The 22884-nt window shown below is 41.8% G+C and overlaps 5 protein-coding genes across 10 annotated transcripts; 3 read left to right on the top strand and 2 right to left on the bottom strand.

Annotated features, from left to right (window-relative positions):
* The first annotated feature begins 254 nt into the window (after positions 1-254).
* Positions 255-3168, top strand: LOC4802622 (beta-catenin-like protein 1). The gene is made up of 4 exons (XM_001359470.5): positions 255-411; positions 474-1907; positions 1973-2168; positions 2221-3168. The coding sequence occupies exons 1-4, from the start codon at positions 382-384 to the stop codon at positions 2304-2306; spliced, it is 1746 nt and encodes a 581-aa protein (XP_001359507.1). The 5' UTR covers positions 255-381; the 3' UTR covers positions 2307-3168.
* On the bottom strand, positions 2541-6604 carry ScsbetaA (Succinyl-coenzyme A synthetase beta subunit, ADP-forming). Of its 3 annotated transcripts, XM_033377058.1 has the most exons (10): positions 6587-6604; positions 6443-6518; positions 5533-5636; positions 4748-4900; positions 4532-4694; positions 4208-4475; positions 4074-4076; positions 3545-3969; positions 3308-3477; positions 2541-2660 (listed from the first exon to the last, which is right to left on the bottom strand). In XM_033377058.1, the coding sequence occupies exons 2-10, from the start codon at positions 6509-6511 to the stop codon at positions 2588-2590; spliced, it is 1428 nt and encodes a 475-aa protein (XP_033232949.1). In that variant the 5' UTR covers positions 6512-6518; positions 6587-6604; the 3' UTR covers positions 2541-2587. The 3 variants fall into 3 exon arrangements, with proteins under 3 accessions (XP_033232949.1, XP_033232948.1, XP_033232950.1); XM_033377057.1 differs by lacking the exon at positions 6587-6604 and having other exon boundaries at positions 6443-6580; XM_033377059.1 differs by lacking the exons at positions 4074-4076; positions 6587-6604 and having other exon boundaries at positions 6443-6580.
* Positions 6605-7878: 1274 nt separating this feature from the next.
* LOC117183358 (uncharacterized) lies at positions 7879-9327 on the bottom strand. Its single transcript, XM_033377060.1, has 2 exons — positions 9142-9327; positions 7879-9038 (listed from the first exon to the last, which is right to left on the bottom strand). Exon 2 carries the CDS (start codon positions 8553-8555, stop codon positions 8097-8099), a length of 459 nt encoding a protein of 152 aa, XP_033232951.1. The 5' UTR covers positions 8556-9038; positions 9142-9327; the 3' UTR covers positions 7879-8096.
* A 95-nt stretch (positions 9328-9422) lies between these two features.
* On the top strand, positions 9423-14514 carry LOC117183190 (prominin-like protein). 2 transcript variants are annotated; one of them, XM_033377056.1, is made up of 11 exons: positions 9423-9564; positions 9660-10132; positions 10196-10343; positions 10413-10538; positions 10633-10820; positions 10899-11069; positions 12276-12406; positions 12462-12794; positions 12871-12980; positions 13038-13986; positions 14058-14514. In XM_033377056.1, the coding sequence occupies exons 2-11, from the start codon at positions 9730-9732 to the stop codon at positions 14361-14363; spliced, it is 2865 nt and encodes a 954-aa protein (XP_033232947.1). In that variant the 5' UTR covers positions 9423-9564; positions 9660-9729; the 3' UTR covers positions 14364-14514. The 2 variants fall into 2 exon arrangements, with proteins under 2 accessions (XP_033232947.1, XP_033232946.1); XM_033377055.1 differs by having other exon boundaries at positions 9449-9564; positions 9649-10132.
* A 2772-nt stretch (positions 14515-17286) lies between these two features.
* On the top strand, positions 17287-22385 carry LOC6897674 (prominin-like protein). Of its 3 annotated transcripts, none has more exons than XM_015182463.2 (11): positions 17287-17423; positions 17519-17991; positions 18055-18202; positions 18272-18397; positions 18492-18679; positions 18758-18928; positions 20135-20265; positions 20321-20653; positions 20730-20839; positions 20897-21845; positions 21917-22373. In XM_015182463.2, the coding sequence occupies exons 2-11, from the start codon at positions 17589-17591 to the stop codon at positions 22220-22222; spliced, it is 2865 nt and encodes a 954-aa protein (XP_015037949.2). In that variant the 5' UTR covers positions 17287-17423; positions 17519-17588; the 3' UTR covers positions 22223-22373. The 3 variants fall into 3 exon arrangements, with proteins under 3 accessions (XP_015037949.2, XP_003736771.3, XP_015037948.2); XM_003736723.3 differs by having other exon boundaries at positions 17308-17423; positions 17508-17991; XM_015182462.2 differs by lacking the exons at positions 17287-17423; positions 17519-17991; positions 18055-18202; positions 18272-18397 and having other exon boundaries at positions 18602-18679; positions 18758-18802; positions 18864-18928; positions 21917-22385.
* Positions 22386-22884: the final 499 nt, after the last annotated feature.

Here is a 22884-nt window from a genome sequence, read left to right on the forward strand (position 1 = left end):
ACCGCCAAATTCGGTCCGCCTATCGTACAAAAATACCGATATTTTTTTCACCTACACTACACTCACTAACCATACAGTATACTGTATGGTTAGTGCTACACTTCAATTGAAAAGTGTGAAACCAGCAATATAAATCATACAGTGTTATCGCGTCTAGCAACAGAAAAATAGTTTCGATTTCCTTGAACTACAAAAGTTGTTCATTTGATGATATATTCCAGAAAAAATTCATATCATATTATTGTTTTTCAGTCTAGTCTTCATATCTATTATCGAACAGGGAAGATATATATCGATATCTTAATGTACATATCAATATATATTTAGCATCCCTAACTCCTTAAATGTAAAATTGTTTTTTTAAATTGGGATAAAACCGAGATGGATATCGGCGAACTGTTGGCCTTCAAGGTAGGTATATTTGTTCGTCTTTCGTATAAACATTCACAACCAAGAACATATGTTCCTACCAGCCTGAGCAGACCCCAAAACGACCGCACGAGGACGATGAAGATTTTGAGCCAGAGACAACCGCTGGAAAACGGGGCGGTGGCGGTAGCGATGAGAAGGCCAAACGCATTCGGCGCATTGCCGAGGCCAAGGAGACGGCCAATTATGGAAAACAGGGCAGCAGCAGCTCCACCACAGCCAGCAACGCATTCGAACTAGACCCAGAATTGACAGAAGAAGAGCGGCTGAACATCATGCGTTATGTGGAAAACGAGGAGACCGATGGCGATGTTTTGGATGAGCAGGGGCTGAAAAAATTGATCTTGGTATTCGAGAAGCGCAACCTGAAGAACCAGGAGATGCGCATCAAGTTTGTCGAAAATCCCGAAAAGTTCATGGACTCCGAACTTGAGCTTCATACAGTCATTCAGGAGCTGAAAGGCGTGGCCACCGTACCAGATCTCTATCCACTGCTTGTGGAGCTGCACGGACTGCACAGTTTGCTGGAGCTGCTTGCACATCAGAACACAGACATTGCTGTGGCCATTGTCGATCTGCTGCAGGAGGTGACCGATGTCGATATTCTAGGTGAGAGTCAAGAGGGAGCCCAGGCCTTGATCGAGGCCCTGCGGAAGGAACAAATCTGCGCTTTGCTAGTCCAGAACCTGGAACGTCTCAACGAGCAGGTGAAGGAGGAAGCCGACGGTGTACACAACACATTGGCCATCGTGGAGAACCTCACAGAGATCGATGGCGAATTCGTGCGAGAAGCTGCCGAGCAGGGGCTGCTGGCATGGCTGCTAAAACGCCTCAAGGGCAAGACTCCCTTTGATCCGAACAAATTGTATTGCAGCGAGATTCTGTCCATCCTGATACAAACGGAGAACGACAATCGCCTTCTGCTCGGCTCGATCGAAGGAGTCGATGTGCTGCTCCAACAGCTGGCTGTTTACAAGCGTCACGATCCGGCAAGCAACGAGGAGCAGGAGTACATGCAGAATCTCTTCAATTGCCTTTGCTCCGCTCTGATGGCCAAGGAGAATCGCGATCGCTTCCTCAACGGCGAGGGACTGCAGCTAATGAATCTGATGCTGCGCGAGAAGAAAATGTCCCGCAACGGTTCGCTAAAGGTACTCGATCATGCTATGGCCGGCCCGGATGGTCGCGACAATTGCAACAAATTCGTGGAGATCCTCGGACTGCGCACCATTTTCCCACTGTTCATGAAGACACCCAAACGGAACAAGCTACGTCTGCTGTCGGCCGATGAGCATGAGGAGCATGTCAGCTCCGTCATTGCCTCGATGCTACGCAACTGCAAGGGCACCCATCGCCAGCGTATGCTGTCCAAATTCAGCGAGAACGATTACGAGAAGGTGGATCGTCTACTGGAACTGCATCTCAAATATTTGGCCAAGGTGGAGGCCATCGATAAGGAGATTGATCAGCAGCCTACGGTTGCTATACACTTTTTACTTGAGATTCTATCGTGATATAAAACTAATTAAATGTTTTTTAACAGGATCCCAGCATCGATGAGGACGAGGAGGCGGAGAATAACTATATAAAGCGCTTGACTGGCGGCCTCTTCACGCTCCAGCGCATCGACTACATACTGCTGGAGGTCAGTTCCACCTCGGAGACGGTCAAGCAACGTGTGCTACAGATTCTAAACCTACGTGGGGCCTCAATGAAGACCATCAGGAGCATCATGAGGGGTAATTTTTCCCGGTATCTAATCAAAACCATGCTTCATTTTATCGATTATAGAATACGCTGGCAATCTGGGCGATGGCGACACTGACTGGCGGCAACAGGAACAGACCCACATACTATCTCTAGTCGATCGTTTCTAAGACAACGTAATAAACCACAAAAACTATTCTTGAACCTTAAACAAACAAAAATGTCTATCAAAACTTTTACTCGGGAAAATTCAAAAAAAGTTCATCAAATGTTAAACATTTTTAAGCGGTAAAATTTGAATTTTTAGAAATTTAAAATTGGCTTGCACACTCCCATTGTTTTTCCAGCAAACCATTGCACTTTTGGCTTGTTAATCCTTGTAGATTCCCATTTTGGCCAGGCCATTTTTGTTGAGTTTTTTTATTGTTGGCTAATCGCAGATGTTCTTGGATTACTTTTTCTTGCATTTCTCTTCCTCTTTCTTGCTTTTCTCTTCCTTACATTCCTTCTTCTTGCCCTTGCCCCTAAGGGTATACAGCAAATGGATTTATATATTAGAAATGAATTATGATTGAAATTAACAAATTAACCAATAAAAATGTGTTAAGCTTTATGATTGTTTCGAGTTTTAATTTGAAGCAAACTAAATTGCACAAATAATACACAATCTGAATCTAGGGAACTACTTCCGAAGCAGTTTCGCAATTTCTCAATAAATAAAAGTTAATTGAATTTGTCAAAAATCACAATTGGACCGATGGCATTTGTTCCTTAATTTTTACTCTATCTGTTTCGTGCACTTTAATGGTGATAATAGATAATAGATACACAAATTGTTGTTTAGGTGCAAAGAGAACACTCAACGTGATGGATTATTCGTTTTATCTAGCCATATATCTTATGACTGGACTATCAACAATTACGACTTTATGGGTTGTTTAAACTTTAAACTAAACATTTTTGAAAAATTATCATCATTCATCAATTATTTCGACCGATCGTAACGAATACATAATGTTCTCTAACTACAAAGCTATGGCGTTTCTTCCATTGAGTAGTTTTGTTTTGTTTTTTGTGTGTGTGGTTCCACGTTGAGTAAGAGTTTGACTTGGTTTTTGCTTTGTGGTAGTAAGATAGTTGACTTAGCCATTATTTATCATGATTTATCTACTTTTGGTCGGCGGGAATCTCAAAGTTCACATCCATTTTCATTTCGCGCGCCAACTTTACAATCTGGGCCAAATGCACAGCTAGATCGGCCGCCTTGTCGAGATCGTCACGTGCCAAAATCTTCAGACCAGATGCGCGTATAAGTTCGCGAGCCTCCTTCACTTTGGTGCCCTATTAAGAATATTATTATACGTGGTATTCTACCAAAAATTAAAGATATATATCATTTCCAACTCACCTGGAGGCGCACAACAATGGGCAAGTTAAGATTCAGATCCTTGGCAGCAGCAATAATGCCCTCGGCAATGACATCGCAACGCATAATGCCGCCAAAGATATTAACCAACAGGCAGAGCACCTTCCTGTCGGAGGTAATGATCTTGAAGGCAGCCTTAACAGCATCGGCAGTGGCTCCGCCACCCACATCCAGGAAGTTGGCCGGCTCCCCTCCGTACAGCTTGATGATGTCCATTGTGGCCATGGCCAAACCGGCACCGTTCACCATGCAGCCGATGGTGCCGTCTAGAGCAATGTAATTCAAATTGTATTTGGCTGCCTCCACTTCCTTGGGATCCTCCTGGGTCCAATCCCGCATAGAGAACAGCTCCTTTTGACGGAACTCTGCATTGTCATCGAACCGCAGTTTGGCGTCCAATGCAAAGACTTTAAGAATGTTTTGAAATTTATTAGATTTGATAATGGATATACGGATTCAGATAGTGATTTGATTGCTTAATTGATGGAATAACGGTTTCATGCATACTCACAGCCTGGACAGAAAAATATGAAATCCATGGTTTTTTACAGTTGGGAATGGGTTAGGTGTTTTTGGGATAGGATTACATGCATTAAATGGATTAAATAAAAGAACACTTAACACGAACACATTTAGAGAACTTACAGCCACTCATGGCATCCTCGGCATAGGGATTGATCTCCACCAAGAGAGCATCCTTCTTCACGAACAGCTGGTATAGGTTGAGCAGCATCTTGATATGCTCATCGGCACCGTCGCCGCCAAGGCCGACTTTCTCGACAATTTTGCATGCCTGCTCTTCGGTCAGACCCCTGGCAATGTCGATGGGTTCGTAGATAATGGCATCGGGGTTCTCTTTGGCCACCTCCTCAATATCCACGCCACCCTCCTTCGAGGCAATCAAAACGGGACCCTGCAAAGCACTTCTCTAGTTGTATTTCCTTTCGAATTTTACATGATTCAACTCACATTGAAGGCACGCTCCATCATGACGGCAAAGTAGAACTCACGGCGGGGGAATTTCCTCTCGGCAACCATCACTTTCTTGCAGATGCGACCAGCGGCTCCGGTTTGCTTGGTAATCAGGAGTTGGTCAATCATTTTTGAGGAAATATCCTCGGCGGTCTTGGGGCTAAATAAAGAACATTAATTTTAGCATTCTACAACACTTAAACATTAACTTACTCGTAGACCACACGCACGCCGCCCTTTAGGCCATTCTTAAAAGTTCCCTTGCCGCGACCGCCGGCCAGAACTTGCGCCTTGAGCACAAGATTGTCTGTTTTAAGCTTGTTGGCAATATCGCTCGCCTCCTTGCCATTCTTGGCCACAGCGAAGCTGTAAGGGATAGAAGAAATAAAGTTAAATCAAGTTCTTAAAGGATCTTAAACTCCTAAAAAAAATGCTGAATACCTTATGGTAATAACAAATAATTGATAAAGAAGCCCTATTTATAGTATATTATTAGCAGCCTCATCAAAGTCAAATTTGTAACCTGTGAAGGCTGGAAATTTGTATATTTCAAGGTTGATCGGTCATTTAGATGACAGAAGTGATTCCCATAGAAAATATGATCGTACGATTATGGCCTTCCGTCTGCTCAATAATCCACATATATGATGACTGCTACTCTCAATTCCCAAATGTATAACAATCACGGACTTATCTCTGCCCACGTCACTGACCCTTGTCATTTCATGCGATCTACACTACATATACATACATATGTTACACCTTATCTCCCCTTATCATCTGCAGTTATTCTCGGTCTTCGTTCGGTCAAGGTCTGTTCATTGGTTTGTTTACCCCAGACCCAGGCCAGTTAATTAATGCAAATTATGACTCGTTTCGTACGCCAATCGCTAATCGGTGCAGTGTTACTCTGGCTAAAGTCCAATATAAAGCGTCAGCGACAACGCGGCGCGTTTTTTGCACTTTGGACCGATACTTTGATTAGTGTCCATTCTTACCGCGGTGTTGGGATTCCACTTTCGTTGAGGAGAGTGTACGAGACATGTTCCTGCACGTTCAGGTTTCGCAATTGTTGCAGCGCAACGGGAGCATAGCTGAGGATCTGCGAAGGATAAGAGAATTGATTGTCTTACATATGTATGTACACACATATATTAGATAGCATGTATAAAGAATACAAACGCCCTGAGAATACGGTTCCATGAATCATAGAAAAACTCATCCCTGCCCTCCAACAACCCAACAACCCAACAAAAACAAAAACAAAAACGAAATCAAAAGTGGGTTAATAGAAGCTCTTACGGTAAATGGTGTATTTTAGACGATAACTAAGACTAATTCACATAGATACGAATTTTAATTAGTGCGACCAGGCCACGACACTTAAAGCAACAGGTTTCATATGCTCATTGATATAAAAAATTGAATAAAGAGAAAATTAAAGAATTCAAGGTCTATTCACCGTTATCCATTAGCACACTCTCAAGCATAAGCACACACACACACACACATAGACGCACAGGCACTGCAGTGTTGCGTCACACTGACACACCGCTAGTCAGGTGGCTGCCAGCTGTCTCTAGGTGCAAACTAATCGGATCGGGGCTTTACATATGTATCATTGACTTTACCACTTACAAATGTTTGCTTTTACTTTACTTTTTTTAATGAAATTCAACTGCACACGAAATTATTGAAAACTTTTCTAAGCAACCGATCTACACAACAGCACAGACAGCACCTCTGACAGCTGGTCATGCTCCATTATCCACATCTGTATGCGTGAGTGAGTGCGAAAGCGGCCGCTCTTCACCCTTGCCGTTGTGTCTCTTTTTGCCATTATTATATAAAGTGACTTATTTTGCATTTGCTTAAATGGCAAATAAATCCATACTGCACTGCACCTACCTTTTGAACGGTCTTGGGTCTAACGGACTCGATTAGTGGTCCGCCGGTTCGTGCCAGGAATGAAGCCATTTTTTTACTGGAATTAGTTGGAAAACAATTGTCAAATGACTTAGCCGCACAAGTTGACAGATAAAATTTGCTTACTTTTCTCGTCTCTTTTCTTGGCTCTTTAGCCCACCTAACCCCCCTGTAATTAAACAGGTTAAATTAGGTTGAGATAAACCGCGATAATAATACTGCTTTTAAATGTTCCTTGTAGATCCATCCCCTACTCTTTTCTTAAAACAAATAATACCAAAATATCTTTTATCTGAACTACGTTAAAATTCATCAAGTTTCATAATTTTCGTAAAGTGTGTTATATTACCTTCTGGTCTAAAATGGGTTAATCGTTCGCTGTCCATGATAGTAAATCATATTCCTCGTTTTTGATATTCGGTTGAATATTACAAGCTAGTCAGGACCTTCAGCTCTGAACTCATAATTTTATCCAATTGATGAATCACTTTTCTATAAGACTGGCTAATTTTAAGTTCTCATGTTTATTGGGTTGTTTATGAAATATGGTTTAAGCAAAACACAATTTTCACTAAATTAATTTTCTTACATGGTAACTACACACTAACTACAAATTCGCTACATAATAACTACATTTTTATGTAATTATGAAAAGCGATCCTTGCTGGCCCATTAGCCTGCGCTGACTGATTGTTGCTCGTGGTACTACCTTCCCCTGCAGGATGCCGCAGCAGGAGGCCAGGACTAGTCTGGAGAGGTATACTCAGCGGTCGTTGCTGCTTGTGGTAGCAGTGCTAAAATAAATACAGTGTTGCTGCTGATGAGCTTGTCGTTGGATACTGCTGCTGGCGTGGTGATGGCACAGGTCGCTAAGACTATCATCTTCACTTCAATCGGATCGAAATTGTCTTTAAACGAAATTGTTTTGAAATTTTTAATTTTGCGTGCGCCCGCTTTGCTTTTCTTACAGTTAAAATTTGGTTTTGCAGCCCTAGTCAGCCTGTAGACACATACACATATCGAATGTTCTAAAAACAGATGAGACAATAACCACATAACACGTCCTACAGCGTAAGTACTGGAATAAATATTGGAACATTTTTGAAAATACTATGAAATTATAAGACTAAGCATGTTGTGTGAGCTAGACAAGGTGTTGAAAATCAATGTGACTGATAAACTGAACCAGCCAAAATTTCATTCTCTTTCACTCTGCCTGTGGCATCCACGATTTTAAAGATACAAGAAAACAAAAAAGCGGAATCGTAGAGAATAACCATATCTTCAAGACTGGCGAATCTGGATCAGATCATATTGTTAGCAAAGCAAAGAATTATTATACGAAACCCAGACACGAAGGACCAGTCGCAGGCTGAGGAGGATAGTTTGATTTTTTTGAGCATTGATGAGGCCCCGGTTAACGATTTTAAGGTGCTTTTTTGGGTACCAAAAAATGTAACGAAAATTCTAGGGATGCACAAAATGTGGATCTAAGCTTCGGAACTTAAACAAATGCGGAAATTCATTCTACATTTGACATTTATGCAGATTTTGCTGTCAACTACATATTCATGAAATAAACGTTACGTAGACAGCGTATTCATGTCAACTACATATTAATGAAATAAACGTTACGTTACGTAGTTTCAAAGAATATGTAGTAGAAATTGGAAAATGGTGCAATCAAAAACGACATAGCTGCGCGCCAAAGTGGAAGTTTTTTGAATTTGTGTAAGGGGGGGTCTAGAACTCCCTCAAAATTACTTCTGCCAAAATGTTCAGGACTCCCACTTCTGCCACTTCCCGGCCTTCGATGCTGAAGAATCGCTCCCACATGCGGGTGTGGGAGAACTGAAAGCCCATCTCGCGGGAAGATGGCATGCGAGGTGGTTACCTCGAGATCGCTATCCTCCATTGGATCGTTGTAGTGCTTTACGGAGTACACGAAGCTCTCCGTACGATCCTCTGGATGTTGCAGAATTGCGCTTTTGTACCGGGTCTCGTCGATGGCCGTTGTATGGTAGTCGCCGAACTCCTGATCCGTGTCCACTTCCACCTCTCCAAAGATGAATTGCCAGCGGGTGAGCCCACTCATTGTGGCCCCGAAAGCGCGTAATCAGTTGGCACTCCTCCTCTTTCTTAAACTTCCACTAGCCATAGCTGTAGTTTGTCACCCTGGCGTCGAAGATGAGCAGGTGGACCAGCTCCTTGTTGCAATAGTAGGCATCATCGGCGAGGGTCTTGCAACTGCAGTTTACTGTTCATGAGTACGTTGTGTACTTGCTGGAGAACTAGGTGTAGTTGGCCTCGGCGTAGGTGAGGTTCTTCAGCTGAAGGTGTTGTATTGTACTCCTTGTACTTCGCCTTGATCTCCTGGTGATTTTCTGCCTCGAAACACCTGCCCGCACAATACCTGAAAGCGGAAGAGGTCGAATTTGTTCTGGGCGGCGATGCAGAGACTTCAGCCGTTGATGAAGTCGAGTTGGATCCGATCGATATAAAGGAGGACTATCCAACAGATGTCACTGCTCACGAATTTACAGATATTAAGATTGACGGTGTAGGTGCTGGGGATGTGCTGAGGACCGAGGATGGAGAAATTTACATTTTCAATTCGACCAGTACGGTGGAAGCTAAGTACGACTCTGCTCCGCCGGAGTTTCAACAAGACAGCGACTCACGTCCTACAACAGTTAGTATGAAAAAGGAATATCATATAGATTTCCCCTGTTTAACCCTATTAGCGTGCAGTTAAGGACGACGGGGAGATTCAGTTCTGCGGTGAGCAATCGGAGGAAATGGGCACCACGGCTTAGGCAATGAGAAGGGGCACACGTCAATGCGGCATCCCAGTCCAATTGCGCTGGAGGGAGGTTTCGTCCCTAACCTAAGCTAAATCTAGTGTCATTGTTTTTATTTTCTTCTGTTAAGCAGATTTTTTTTATTTCAGTAGCTTCTGAATTTAATTTTATACTTAGTTTTGATTGAAATAAAAGAGAAACGAACAAAAAAATTTTTGTAAATTTTCAATACCAGCTCGAAATTTTTGGTAAATTAAAAATTAAGTGTTATTTACATCTGAGGATTGTATCTCTATAAACTTGGTGAGTGTTATGTACGAGCATGAAGCTTTGTGTGTGGTTTGACGAATTCATATGTTGGTTCTCCCGTCTATATTTAACTTAAAGTCTTCCTTTAGTATATGAACATAAGTTTGATTTTTTGATATTCGCGGTCGGAGGTATTTAAAGAACAGAACCCTAGAGATAATGACCGAATGTATAATTACGGAGTCTAAACGGATTAGACCCGTGGCTAATTGTGCCAGGAACAGAAGAGAGCGAAAAATGGAGGGGACTCTGACGACCGCCACTCTCTGTGCGGCTATACTTCTGATTGTGCTGGTCACTCGGGTTTATGAGAGTACCGCCAGTGCAAACCCACCAGATGATCCCCCTTTCTCATATTGGCGCAAAGGATATTCGGGACATGGCACCACTCACGAGCAAATGGGGGTACTGCACTTTCCCAGTATTGAATACTCAAGGTTCGAGCCTTCAACGAATTACTCCAAGAGACAGAATGTCACAAAAATGTGGGTGGATATTGTTTTCAAATTTTCGCGAACCTTTTTTGACAAAATGTTTCCACTTGATCCGACCATGCCAAGAGGTAAGTGAGACCCGATTTGATGATTTCTGGTTAATAGTGAACGTAATCAAATATTTGATCCAGGCTTCATAACGGACTTCGGTAACGACAACATGAGGTTGGGGCCGAAAGTTATAAAGGATGATTGGGCGGGTTGGTTAAACGCATTTTGGCTTATGTGGTTTTGGATATTCATTTTGGTTGTTGTGATTATCCTGGCACCCTTTGTAGGGTGAGTACATCATGTTGTATCTTTTCGCAAAACCATTAATGACATGCTTATCTTGTTTGCATGGAACAGTGTTGTGTATTTCTGCTTATGTTGCCATCGCTGTTCGCTGGGATGTCCAGCTTGCCATTCGGGTTCAAATATGAGGAAAACTCTTCTTTGGAGCACCTGCTTGATTATGATCCTTCCATTAATCGCGTAGGTTATGGCTCTGTTTTATCCCGAATGCGGATTAATTTTTTCTTTTCTTTCGTTCTTTATTTTTATTTGTTCTTTCTTTCTGAGTTAACAGTGGTAGTATGGTCCTGGCCGTCCTCTCAAATGGCATGCTAGAGCGCGGCCTAGAAAACACTAAAAAGACTCTTGAAATGGGTAGCATAGACACTTGCAACTTTCTGAAGGATGTCAGCGATCATGTTCATCATTTGTTTGTGAAAAACTATGAGGAGCTGTCGACACATCTGATCAGTACTATCATGGGTATGACGTAATTCAATTTACCTCTTCTCTAATCTCATATATGTATGTATGTATTTATTTATACCCCAACCACCACAGATGCACCGAAACATTTGTTTAGGGACTTAAGCGATGTCGCACGGGGTAATTCCATTGCGGAACTAGCCAGACATATCAATTATCTTTCATTTTATAACACCACTGAGTATTTGCTATGGCTTACTGACGAAACATATGTTGGTATGGATTATGCAAATAAACTAAGAAATGGTAAGATAAAAATTGTATTTATACCCGGTAACCAAAGAGAAACTCATGAGGATTTATGTAACATGCTGAAGGAATCATTTTTGATCCCATAAAGTATAGATATGTATACATATGTATATCATAAATTTAGCACATATGTATGTATGTAAATATATCTACACAGCCAGCATAAGAGACAGCTCTAGCTAAAATGACAGATATCGACGTAGTAACTTTCAAACAAAAATCACTGAACCACATAGAAGGAGTCATTTATGTAGATACATGTACATACATATGTAGATATTGTCATTCTCTACATTCTGCTCCTTTGCTTTTCTCGTATCTTTAAAATTGGTGATGCCAAAGATTTTTTTCCTTTGAGGGGGTTGAAGTGAGCGGGGCGAAGTTCTAAAATACACTTGTAATAGCGACATATCACAAAAGACTGGATAAAAAATGTCGTTGCTCCAGCTCTTATAGTCTCTGTGCACTAGACGGACAGACGGACGGACGGACGACCGGACGGACAGACAGACAGGGCTCAATCGACTCGGCTATTGATGCTGATCAAGAATATATATACTTTATGGGGTCGGAAAAGCTTCCTTCTGGACGTTACACACATCCATTTTCACCGCAAATCTAATATACCCCTATACTGATTTTGAGTATCGGGTATAAAAAGGATGTTTCAAGAGCAGCTTCATCTCATGAACACAACAACAGACTGGTACCGCACTATTTCAGCCTCTCGTTAACAATTCTAAAGTATGAAGTACAATAAAATCTTCTTAGTAAGAATCCTAAGCTATGCTTATAATCAATAAATGTGTACAAAGTATGTCCGTTCCGTTTGAGGCCTAGATCTCAGAGACTATAAGAGCTAGATCGGCGGAATTTTGTTTGCAGACTCCTATCGTAGTGTTATGTTTTAGGAAGATATCACACTGTCACACAATCATTTCTATTTTAGTCAGAATGAACAAAACAATCCAATGGCTGACTCCCTAGTCGCGAGCTCGTATTCTCTCCCACTCATTGGGGGAAATAGAGAGAGTGGTAGATATCGAGATGTAACGGACTGTGCGGTATGGAAGCAGCTAGAATATTTGTCATTAGGTGTAGAGATGATGGATAGGGAGAGTACAAGGCACTATAGTTCGTGCTCGTTCTTTGTATATTCACTTTTTGGTTATATTCACTACCACTGGATGTTGTTTTCAGGTCTCCGGGCAATAAAGCGCGACATTAACTATGCGGCGGTGGTTCTCTGTGGCAGTTTTGAATGCATGAAGTTTCTGCAAACCTCAGGAATTGAGTTTGTGGATACAAGCAGATGCCTACACTTGGATGAGGTGAATACTTACCAATACCAACATTACGGAATCTTTGCAATTACTCTCTATCTAGTGGCCCGATTCGGTAGCAATGCATGATGATCTGATTAAATTCCAAAAAACGATTGGGACTCGACACAAAAAATGGCTGCCGCGTCTCCGTGTTGTTAGTCAAAAGATTAAGGACGAGTTGGAACGAGTCTCACCACCAATAATTCGAGACATTCGTAAGGCAAGGCTGATTTTTGCTGAGGAGTCGAGGAGAATAGAAGAAATAATTGATGTGGTCATAAGTGACATTTATCTTGCCACTTTACGTGCGAGCAGGGCGTTTGAGGATCTTTACGATAAATTTAATGAAACACGCAACTATGTCGTTCAATATATATCTGTAGCTCTCTTTGTGGTGAGTACCTAAATGAATGTGTAGTGAATGTCTGCGTGTCTGGTTCCTCCAATCTAAGCCCAAAATTCCTAATTAGATACTGTCAGTCCTGATTGTGGCTTTGGTTATCGGATGTCTAGCAAAACGTCCCACCGGAGCGAGCAATGAGTATTTCACTACAAAGATGGCATCGTACATTTTGATACTGTGAGTGCTCTGAGATTATTAAAGAGCTCCCTTAACTAATACAAATTGTCCTGGCAGAGGCATGGTTTTGATATTTTGTGCGATATCCGTCATGCTGATAGTGGTGCTTTTTTATTTTGTGATTGGTGGTGTGGCGTACAAAGGCGCATGTGCACCACTGAGCGAACTGAAGTCGAGTGCGCTTTTAAAAAACCTAGACTCAGAGATCGATCTCCGAACGATGTTTTCTTTCCGGAATGTGGATGTACGAGCTGCCAATAAATCAAGCAAGCCAATCAGAGCATCGAGTGTTGTCAAGGCGTGCCAAGGCGACGACTATTTCTTTAGATTTCTGCAAGATAATAAAATCTTTGACATAGACGATTTTCTTCGACTGAAGCTAGTGACAGTCGGGGAAAGGAAATTTGATCCAAATTTAGATTTGTCAAAGGAATTTATACTGACGGATGCTGACCGAGATGAATTTTTAGTCTCCCTTGAGGAAACAACTTTAGGATTGTTTCAGAAGCATAACTGGGTGGATATAATTTGTCCACGTCTCGACACGTTGAAACTAAATGAGCTCGGGGAGAGTTTCACCGCTTTTGGGCAGTCGCTATCGTGGAGTAACTTTGCTGCCGCCTCTGTAGCTTTCCAAAACGCGCATGTTAGCCTCAAGTCAATCAAACATAAGTATTATCCCGAAATAAAAAAAGTATTTTATTGGGTAGATGTAAATACAAATTGGCTGCAGTATTATTTTGTCCACCAAAATTACAACCTTGCCGATTCCATGAAATTATTAAGACAGAGAATAATGGATGTTGAGGAATTTATACAAAATAGAGGAACGAAATTTATTTCTTCTCTTGGCAAAAACTTAACCGAGACTATTGATAATCAACTCAAGGACTATATCAGAATGATAATCAGGGAGGCTAAGACAAAGATCGGTCGCTGCAAACCTCTGACCTACATATACGATCGCGGCCTTGACTTGGTTTGCAAACGCATGGTTGACCCCATAGTAAGTAGTTCCTCACAAAATGTTGTTATTTTATTCGATTTACCGATCGATTCTATTGTTCATCCTTACAGAACGGCTATTGGATAAGTGTATCAGTGGCGGCGTTCCTTCTGCTGCCCGTGCTCTTTATAGCTCATCGTCTACAGTGTCTGTTTAAGCAACACAGGCTAATTCGGATAAGGGCCATAAGGGCACGGGTTGAGGAGTCAGATGAAAACCCATGTCCCTATTGCAATGCAGGTGCGAATAGGATTCCAGGCGGAAACGTTGTCTGCATTGGTCTGGACGATGCAGAAACTACAATTTTTGATGAGCAGAACACGATCGAAGAAACACTGAATATCAACGATGCAGACAGAAAAAATAAGGTGGACTAGTGATAAATGAATAAATAAGAAATCCGAGATATTTTAATCAGCAAAGGGTTTTGCTGGTGAGCCAAGTTCCACTTAGCTTGAATGAGGAGGTGGGGGCTCGGGCCTACTTCCCATTACGCATTGGTCACCCAAATAAATGATTAAGACTTGGTTTCTTCGAGGAGATTTCTTCAGCTCTACTCCTTTTTTTATCGCCTTCCCTAACCTTGGCTGGTTTTTGGGATCGCTGCACTTTTCCTCGGCACACTTCTATGAATAAGCCGTACTTTAAATTAATTAAAATTAAGAACAGAGATTATAAGCCATCGAATAATACTACGTGGTCTGGTTCACCGAGTTATTTACCGAGTTTTTGAAGCGGATTTCTACTCACTTGTAGAGAGCTCGCTAATGATCTCTGAAATTTTTGGGCCTCCTTGGGATTGAACCACACTTGTGGATTATGGAATGTTGACATTATAAATTGCCATCAAGTAGTTGTACAAATGAAGCAGGGAATGTTTGTTTGCACCAGTTGCCGATTGGCAAACTCTGGCGCTAATCATCAAAATGAAAGAAGATCCCAAGAGGACGAAGACACACCTTACACACACACTTAGCAACCGCTCATTCGCAGAGGGGGCTTGAGGCATGACCCTAATTGGAGTCCTGGACAGGACAAGTGGCAAGTGAAAGTCTTGTAAAAATGTTTACCGATTCCTGCAGTGAGGCGCTCGAAATATCCCGCCCCTCTAGTAAAACAATAGGTCGAAAGGATCCTGAATGGTGATGTCCAAAACTAGGGAAACTAAAGAGACCTAATTACATCGCGTCTTCATCTGGTGCCCCAAGTTCTATCCTCAACTTGCCAAGTCAGGAGAAACTTTCGTGAGCAATCAAAATCAAAAGGATCTACGAGGGAATCTCTTCCACGGACACATCCCAGAAGACGGGCTTCAGACCAAAGTCGTTTTCATTCCTAAACCAGGCTAACCCTCGCACACTGCCCCCACACTGTGAAATGTTTTAGATTTTACCTTCAGGTTTTATTTTTAAATTTTTTTTTTTTGATTTTACATTGCGACTTGTTATATGAGGACATACAAAAAAAAAAACGTGATCACTTTCAAAACATACAATTAACATACATTCAAGGCCAAAGAGAACTAGTTTATAAATAGTAAATAGCAAGGAATTCATTTTAGATAATTAAAGAGAAGTTTTCTATGCTACACACTACACAAATACGCTTTAGCGCGCGCACTTCTGACCGCGTTTCTGCAGCAGAGTGTAAACTTTCGGAAAACGGAAACGAAAATTGCGCAAATGCTTCACTTGAATTTGCTTAAACACATTAATAATAAATCAGCCGCGGCGTTGATTCTGTGCAAGCGAAGGCTTAAAGTGAAGCAAGTGCATTTTCAGTCTAGGGCCAAAATGTAGCATGACTCAAATGTATATAACCCACTCCCACACATGGAACTCCCACACAAGGGAGGTGCTGGCATACAGGAGAATGCAACATTTTGGCCAACAAACAGAATAATACAGAATAAGAGTAACAGAAAACAGTTTATAACATTTGCAATGATTTGCATTTGAATATCATTTCGCTTTGCAATCCATTCAATGGGATTAGATTGCAATGGGAAATGTGTTGGAAATTTCAAGAGCATTTTTAGACAAGTTTTCCGTCGTCCCGAATCGTTATTGTTAATAAAGTTTTCCGTAGTTTTTGTACTTTTGCCAAAATGTTCAGGACTCCCACTTCTGCCACTTCCCGGCCTTCGATGCTGAAGAATCGCTCCCACATGCGGGTGTGGGAGAACTGAAAGCCCATCTCGCGGGAAGATGGCATGCGAGGTGGTTACCTCGAGATCGCTATCCTCCATTGGATCGTTGTAGTGCTTTACGGAGTACACGAAGCTCTCCGTACGATCCTCTGGATGTTGCAGAATTGCGCTTTTGTACCGGGTCTCGTCGATGGCCGTTGTATGGTAGTCGCCGAACTCCTGATCCGTGTCCACTTCCACCTCTCCAAAGATGAATTGCCAGCGGGTGAGCCCACTCATTGTGGCCCCGAAAGCGCGTAATCAGTTGGCACTCCTCCTCTTTCTTAAACGTCCACTAGCCATAGCTGTAGTTTGTCACCCTGGCGTCGAAGATGAGCAGGTGGACCAGCTCCTTGTTGCAATAGTAGGCATCATCGGCGAGGGTCTTGCAACTGCAGTTTACTGTTCATGAGTACGTTGTGTACTTGCTGGAGAACTAGGTGTAGTTGGCCTCGGCGTAGGTGAGGTTCTTCAGCTGAAGGTGTTGTATTGTACTCCTTGTACTTCGCCTTGATCTCCTGGTGATTTTCTGCCTCGAAACACCTGCCCGCACAATACCTGAAAGCGGAAGAGGTCGAATTTGTTCTGGGCGGCGATGCAGAGACTTCAGCCGTTGATGAAGTCGAGTTGGATCCGATCGATATAAAGGAGGACTATCCAACAGATGTCACTGCTCACGAATTTACAGATATTAAGATTGACGGTGTAGGTGCTGGGGATGTGCTGAGGACCGAGGATGGAGAAATTTACATTTTCAATTCGACCAGTACGGTGGAAGCTAAGTACGACTCTGCTCCGCCGGAGTTTCAACAAGACAGCGACTCACGTCCTACAACAGTTAGTATGAAAAAGGAATATCATATAGATTTCCCCTGTTTAACCCTATTAGCGTGCAGTTAAGGACGACGGGGAGATTCAGTTCTGCGGTGAGCAATCGGAGGAAATGGGCACCACGGCTTAGGCAATGAGAAGGGGCACACGTCAATGCGGCATCCCAGTCCAATTGCGCTGGAGGGAGGTTTCGTCCCTAACCTAAGCTAAATCTAGTGTCATTGTTTTTATTTTCTTCTGTTAAGCAGATTTTTTTTATTTCAGTAGCTTCTGAATTTAATTTTATACTTAGTTTTGATTGAAATAAAAGAGAAACGAACAAAAAAATTTTTGTAAATTTTCAATACCAGCTCGAAATTTTTGGTAAATTAAAAATTAAGTGTTATTTACATCTGAGGATTGTATCTCTATAAACTTGGTGAGTGTTATGTACGAGCATGAAGCTTTGTGTGTGGTTTGACGAATTCATATGTTGGTTCTCCCGTCTATATTTAACTTAAAGTCTTCCTTTAGTATATGAACATAAGTTTGATTTTTTGATATTCGCGGTCGGAGGTATTTAAAGAACAGAACCCTAGAGATAATGACCGAATGTATAATTACGGAGTCTAAACGGATTAGACCCGTGGCTAATTGTGCCAGGAACAGAAGAGAGCGAAAAATGGAGGGGACTCTGACGACCGCCACTCTCTGTGCGGCTATACTTCTGATTGTGCTGGTCACTCGGGTTTATGAGAGTACCGCCAGTGCAAACCCACCAGATGATCCCCCTTTCTCATATTGGCGCAAAGGATATTCGGGACATGGCACCACTCACGAGCAAATGGGGGTACTGCACTTTCCCAGTATTGAATACTCAAGGTTCGAGCCTTCAACGAATTACTCCAAGAGACAGAATGTCACAAAAATGTGGGTGGATATTGTTTTCAAATTTTCGCGAACCTTTTTTGACAAAATGTTTCCACTTGATCCGACCATGCCAAGAGGTAAGTGAGACCCGATTTGATGATTTCTGGTTAATAGTGAACGTAATCAAATATTTGATCCAGGCTTCATAACGGACTTCGGTAACGACAACATGAGGTTGGGGCCGAAAGTTATAAAGGATGATTGGGCGGGTTGGTTAAACGCATTTTGGCTTATGTGGTTTTGGATATTCATTTTGGTTGTTGTGATTATCCTGGCACCCTTTGTAGGGTGAGTACATCATGTTGTATCTTTTCGCAAAACCATTAATGACATGCTTATCTTGTTTGCATGGAACAGTGTTGTGTATTTCTGCTTATGTTGCCATCGCTGTTCGCTGGGATGTCCAGCTTGCCATTCGGGTTCAAATATGAGGAAAACTCTTCTTTGGAGCACCTGCTTGATTATGATCCTTCCATTAATCGCGTAGGTTATGGCTCTGTTTTATCCCGAATGCGGATTAATTTTTTCTTTTCTTTCGTTCTTTATTTTTATTTGTTCTTTCTTTCTGAGTTAACAGTGGTAGTATGGTCCTGGCCGTCCTCTCAAATGGCATGCTAGAGCGCGGCCTAGAAAACACTAAAAAGACTCTTGAAATGGGTAGCATAGACACTTGCAACTTTCTGAAGGATGTCAGCGATCATGTTCATCATTTGTTTGTGAATAACTATGAGGAGCTGTCGACACATCTGATCAGTACTATCATGGGTATGACGTAATTCAATTTACCTCTTCTCTAATCTCATATATGTATGTATGTATTTATTTATACCCCAACCACCACAGATGCACCGAAACATTTGTTTAGGGACTTAAGCGATGTCGCAAGGGGTAATTCCATTGCGGAACTAGCCGGACATATCAATTATCTTTCATTTTATAACACCACTAGGTATTTGGTATGGCTTAGTGACGAAACATATGTTGGTATGGATTATGCAAATAAACTAAGAAATGGTAAGATAAAAATTGTATTTATACCCGGTAACCAAAGAGAAACTCATGAGGATTTATGTAACATGCTGAAGGAATCATTTTTGATCCCATAAAGTATAGATATGTATACATATGTATATCATAAATTTAGCACATATGTATGTATGTAAATATATCTACACAGCCAGCATAAGAGACAGCTCTAGCTAAAATGACAGATATCGACGTAGTAACTTTCAAACAAAAATCACTGAACCACATAGAAGGAGTCATTTATGTAGATACATGTACATACATATGTAGATATTGTCATTCTCTACATTCTGCTCCTTTGCTTTTCTCGTATCTTTAAAATTGGTGATGCCAAAGATTTTTTTCCTTTGAGGGGGTTGAAGTGAGCGGGGCGAAGTTCTAAAATACACTTGTAACAGCGACATATCACAAAAGACTGGATAAAAAATGTCGTTGCTCCAGCTCTTATAGTCTCTGTGCACTAGACGGACAGACGGACGGACGGACGACCGGACGGACAGACAGACAGGGCTCAATCGACTCGGCTATTGATGCTGATCAAGAATATATATACTTTATGGGGTCGGAAAAGCTTCCTTCTGGACGTTACACACATCCATTTTCACCGCAAATCTAATATACCCCTATACTGATTTTGAGTATCGGGTATAAAAAGGATGTTTCAAGAGCAGCTTCATCTCATGAACACAACAACAGACTGGTACCGCACTATTTCAGCCTCTCGTTAACAATTCTAAAGTATGAAGTACAATAAAATCTTCTTAGTAAGAATCCTAAGCTATGCTTATAATCAATAAATGTGTACAAAGTATGTCCGTTCCGTTTGAGGCCTAGATCTCAGAGACTATAAGAGCTAGATCGGCGGAATTTTGTTTGCAGACTCCTATCGTAGTGTTATGTTTTAGGAAGATATCACACTGTCACACAATCATTTCTATTTTAGTCAGAATGAACAAAACAATCCAATGGCTGACTCCCTAGTCGCGAGCTCGTATTCTCTCCCACTCATTGGGGGAAATAGAGAGAGTGGTAGATATCGAGATGTAACGGACTGTGCGGTATGGAAGCAGCTAGAATATTTGTCATTAGGTGTAGAGATGATGGATAGGGAGAGTACAAGGCACTATAGTTCGTGCTCGTTCTTTGTATATTCACTTTTTGGTTATATTCACTACGACTGGATGTTGTTTTCAGGTCTCCGGGCAATAAAGCGCGACATTAACTATGCGGCGGTGGTTCTCTGTGGCAGTTTTGAATGCATGAAGTTTCTGCAAACCTCAGGAATTGAGTTTGTGGATACAAGCAGATGCCTACACTTGGATGAGGTGAATACTTACCAATACCAACATTACGGAATCTTTGCAATTACTCTCTATCTAGTGGCCCGATGCGGTAGCAATGCATGATGATCTGATTAAATTCCAAAAAACGATTGGGACTCGACACAAAAAATGGCTGCCGCGTCTCCGTGTTGTTAGTCAAAAGATTAAGGACGAGTTGGAACGAGTCTCACCACCAATAATTCGAGACATTCGTAAGGCAAGGCTGATTTTTGCTGAGGAGTCGAGGAGAATAGAAGAAATAATTGATGTGGTCATAAGTGACATTTATCTTGCCACTTTACGTGCGAGCAGGGCGTTTGAGGATCTTTACGATAAATTTAATGAAACACGCAACTATGTCGTTCAATATATATCTGTAGCTCTCTTTGTGGTGAGTACCTAAATGAATGTGTAGTGAATGTCTGCGTGTCTGGTTCCTCCAATCTAAGCCCAAAATTCCTAATTAGATACTGTCAGTCCTGATTGTGGCTTTGGTTATCGGATGTCTAGCAAAACGTCCCACCGGAGCGAGCAATGAGTATTTCACTACAAAGATGGCATCGTACATTTTGATACTGTGAGTGCTCTGAGATTATTAAAGAGCTCCCTTAACTAATACAAATTGTCCTGGCAGAGGCATGGTTTTGATATTTTGTGCGATATCCGTCATGCTGATAGTGGTGCTTTTTTATTTTGTGATTGGTGGTGTGGCGTACAAAGGCGCATGTGCACCACTGAGCGAACTGAAGTCGAGTGCGCTTTTAAAAAACCTAGACTCAGAGATCGATCTCCGAACGATGTTTTCTTTCCGGAATGTGGATGTACGAGCTGCCAATAAATCAAGCAAGCCAATCAGAGCATCGAGTGTTGTCAAGGCGTGCCAAGGCGACGACTATTTCTTTAGATTTCTGCAAGATAATAAAATCTTTGACATAGACGATTTTCTTCGACTGAAGCTAGTGACAGTCGGGGAAAGGAAATTTGATCAAAATTTAGATTTGTCAAAGGAATTTATACTGACGGATGCTGACCGAGATGTATTTTTAGTCTCCCTTGAGGAAACAGCTTTAGGATTGTTTCAGAGGCAAAACTGGATAGATTTAGTTTGTCCACGTCTCGACATTTTGAAACTAAATGAGCTCGGGGAGAGTTTCACCGCTTTTGGGCAGTCGCTATCGTGGAGTAACTTTGCTGCCGCCTCTGTAGCTTTCCAAAACGCGCATGTTAGCCTCAAGTCAATCAAACATGAGTATTATCCCGAAGTACAAAGAGTATTTTTTTGGGTAGATAGAAATACAAATTGGCTGCAGTATTATTTTGTCCACCAAAATTACAACCTTGCCGATTCCATGAAATTATTAAGACAGAGAATAATGGATGTTGAGGAATTTATACAAAATAGAGGAACGAAATTTATTTCTTCTCTTGGCAAAAACTTAACCGAGACTATTGATAATCAACTCAAGGACTATATCAGAATGATAATCAGGGAGGCTAAGACAAAGATCGGTCGCTGCAAACCTCTGACCTACATATACGATCGCGGCCTTGACTTGGTTTGCAAACGCATGGTTGACCCCATAGTAAGTAGTTCCTCACAAAATGTTGTTATTTTATTCGATTTACCGATCGATTCTATTGTTCATCCTTACAGAACGGCTATTGGATAAGTGTATCAGTGGCGGCGTTCCTTCTGCTGCCCGTGCTCTTTATAGCTCATCGTCTACAGTGTCTGTTTAAGCAACACAGGCTAATTCGGATAAGGGCCATAAGGGCACGGGTTGAGGAGTCAGATGAAAACCCATGTCCCTATTGCAATGCAGGTGCGAATAGGATTCCAGGCGGAAACGTTGTCTGCATTGGTCTGGACGATGCAGAAACTACAATTTTTGATGAGCAGAACACGATCGAAGAAACACTGAATATCAACGATGCAGACAGAAAAAATAAGGTGGACTAGTGATAAATGAATAAATAAGAAATCCGAGATATTTTAATCAGCAAAGGGTTTTGCTGGTGAGCCAAGTTCCACTTAGCTTGAATGAGGAGGTGGGGGCTCGGGCCTACTTCCCATTACGCATTGGTCACCCAAATAAATGATTAAGACTTGGTTTCTTCGAGGAGATTTCTTCAGCTCTACTCCTTTTTTTATCGCCTTCCCTAACCTTGGCTGGTTTTTGGGATCGCTGCACTTTTCCTCGGCACACTTCTATGAATAAGCCGTACTTTAAATTAATTAAAATTAAGAACAGAGATTATAAGCCATCGAATAATACTACGTGGTCTGGTTCACCGAGTTATTTACCGAGTTTTTGAAGCGGATTTCTACTCACTTGTAGAGAGCTCGCTAATGATCTCTGAAATTTTTGGGCCTCCTTGGGATTGAACCACACTTGTGGATTATGGAATGTTGACATTATAAATTGCCATCAAGTAGTTGTACAAATGAAGCAGGGAATGTTTGTTTGCACCAGTTGCCGATTGGCAAACTCTGGCGCTAATCATCAAAATGAAAGAAGATCCCAAGAGGACGAAGACACACCTTACACACACACTTAGCAACCGCTCATTCGCAGAGGGGGCTTGAGGCATGACCCTAATTGGAGTCCTGGACAGGACAAG

Source organism: Drosophila pseudoobscura, chromosome 2 (genome assembly GCF_009870125.1).
Source record: "Drosophila pseudoobscura strain MV-25-SWS-2005 chromosome 2, UCI_Dpse_MV25, whole genome shotgun sequence".
NCBI lineage: Eukaryota > Metazoa > Arthropoda > Insecta > Diptera > Drosophilidae > Drosophila > Drosophila pseudoobscura.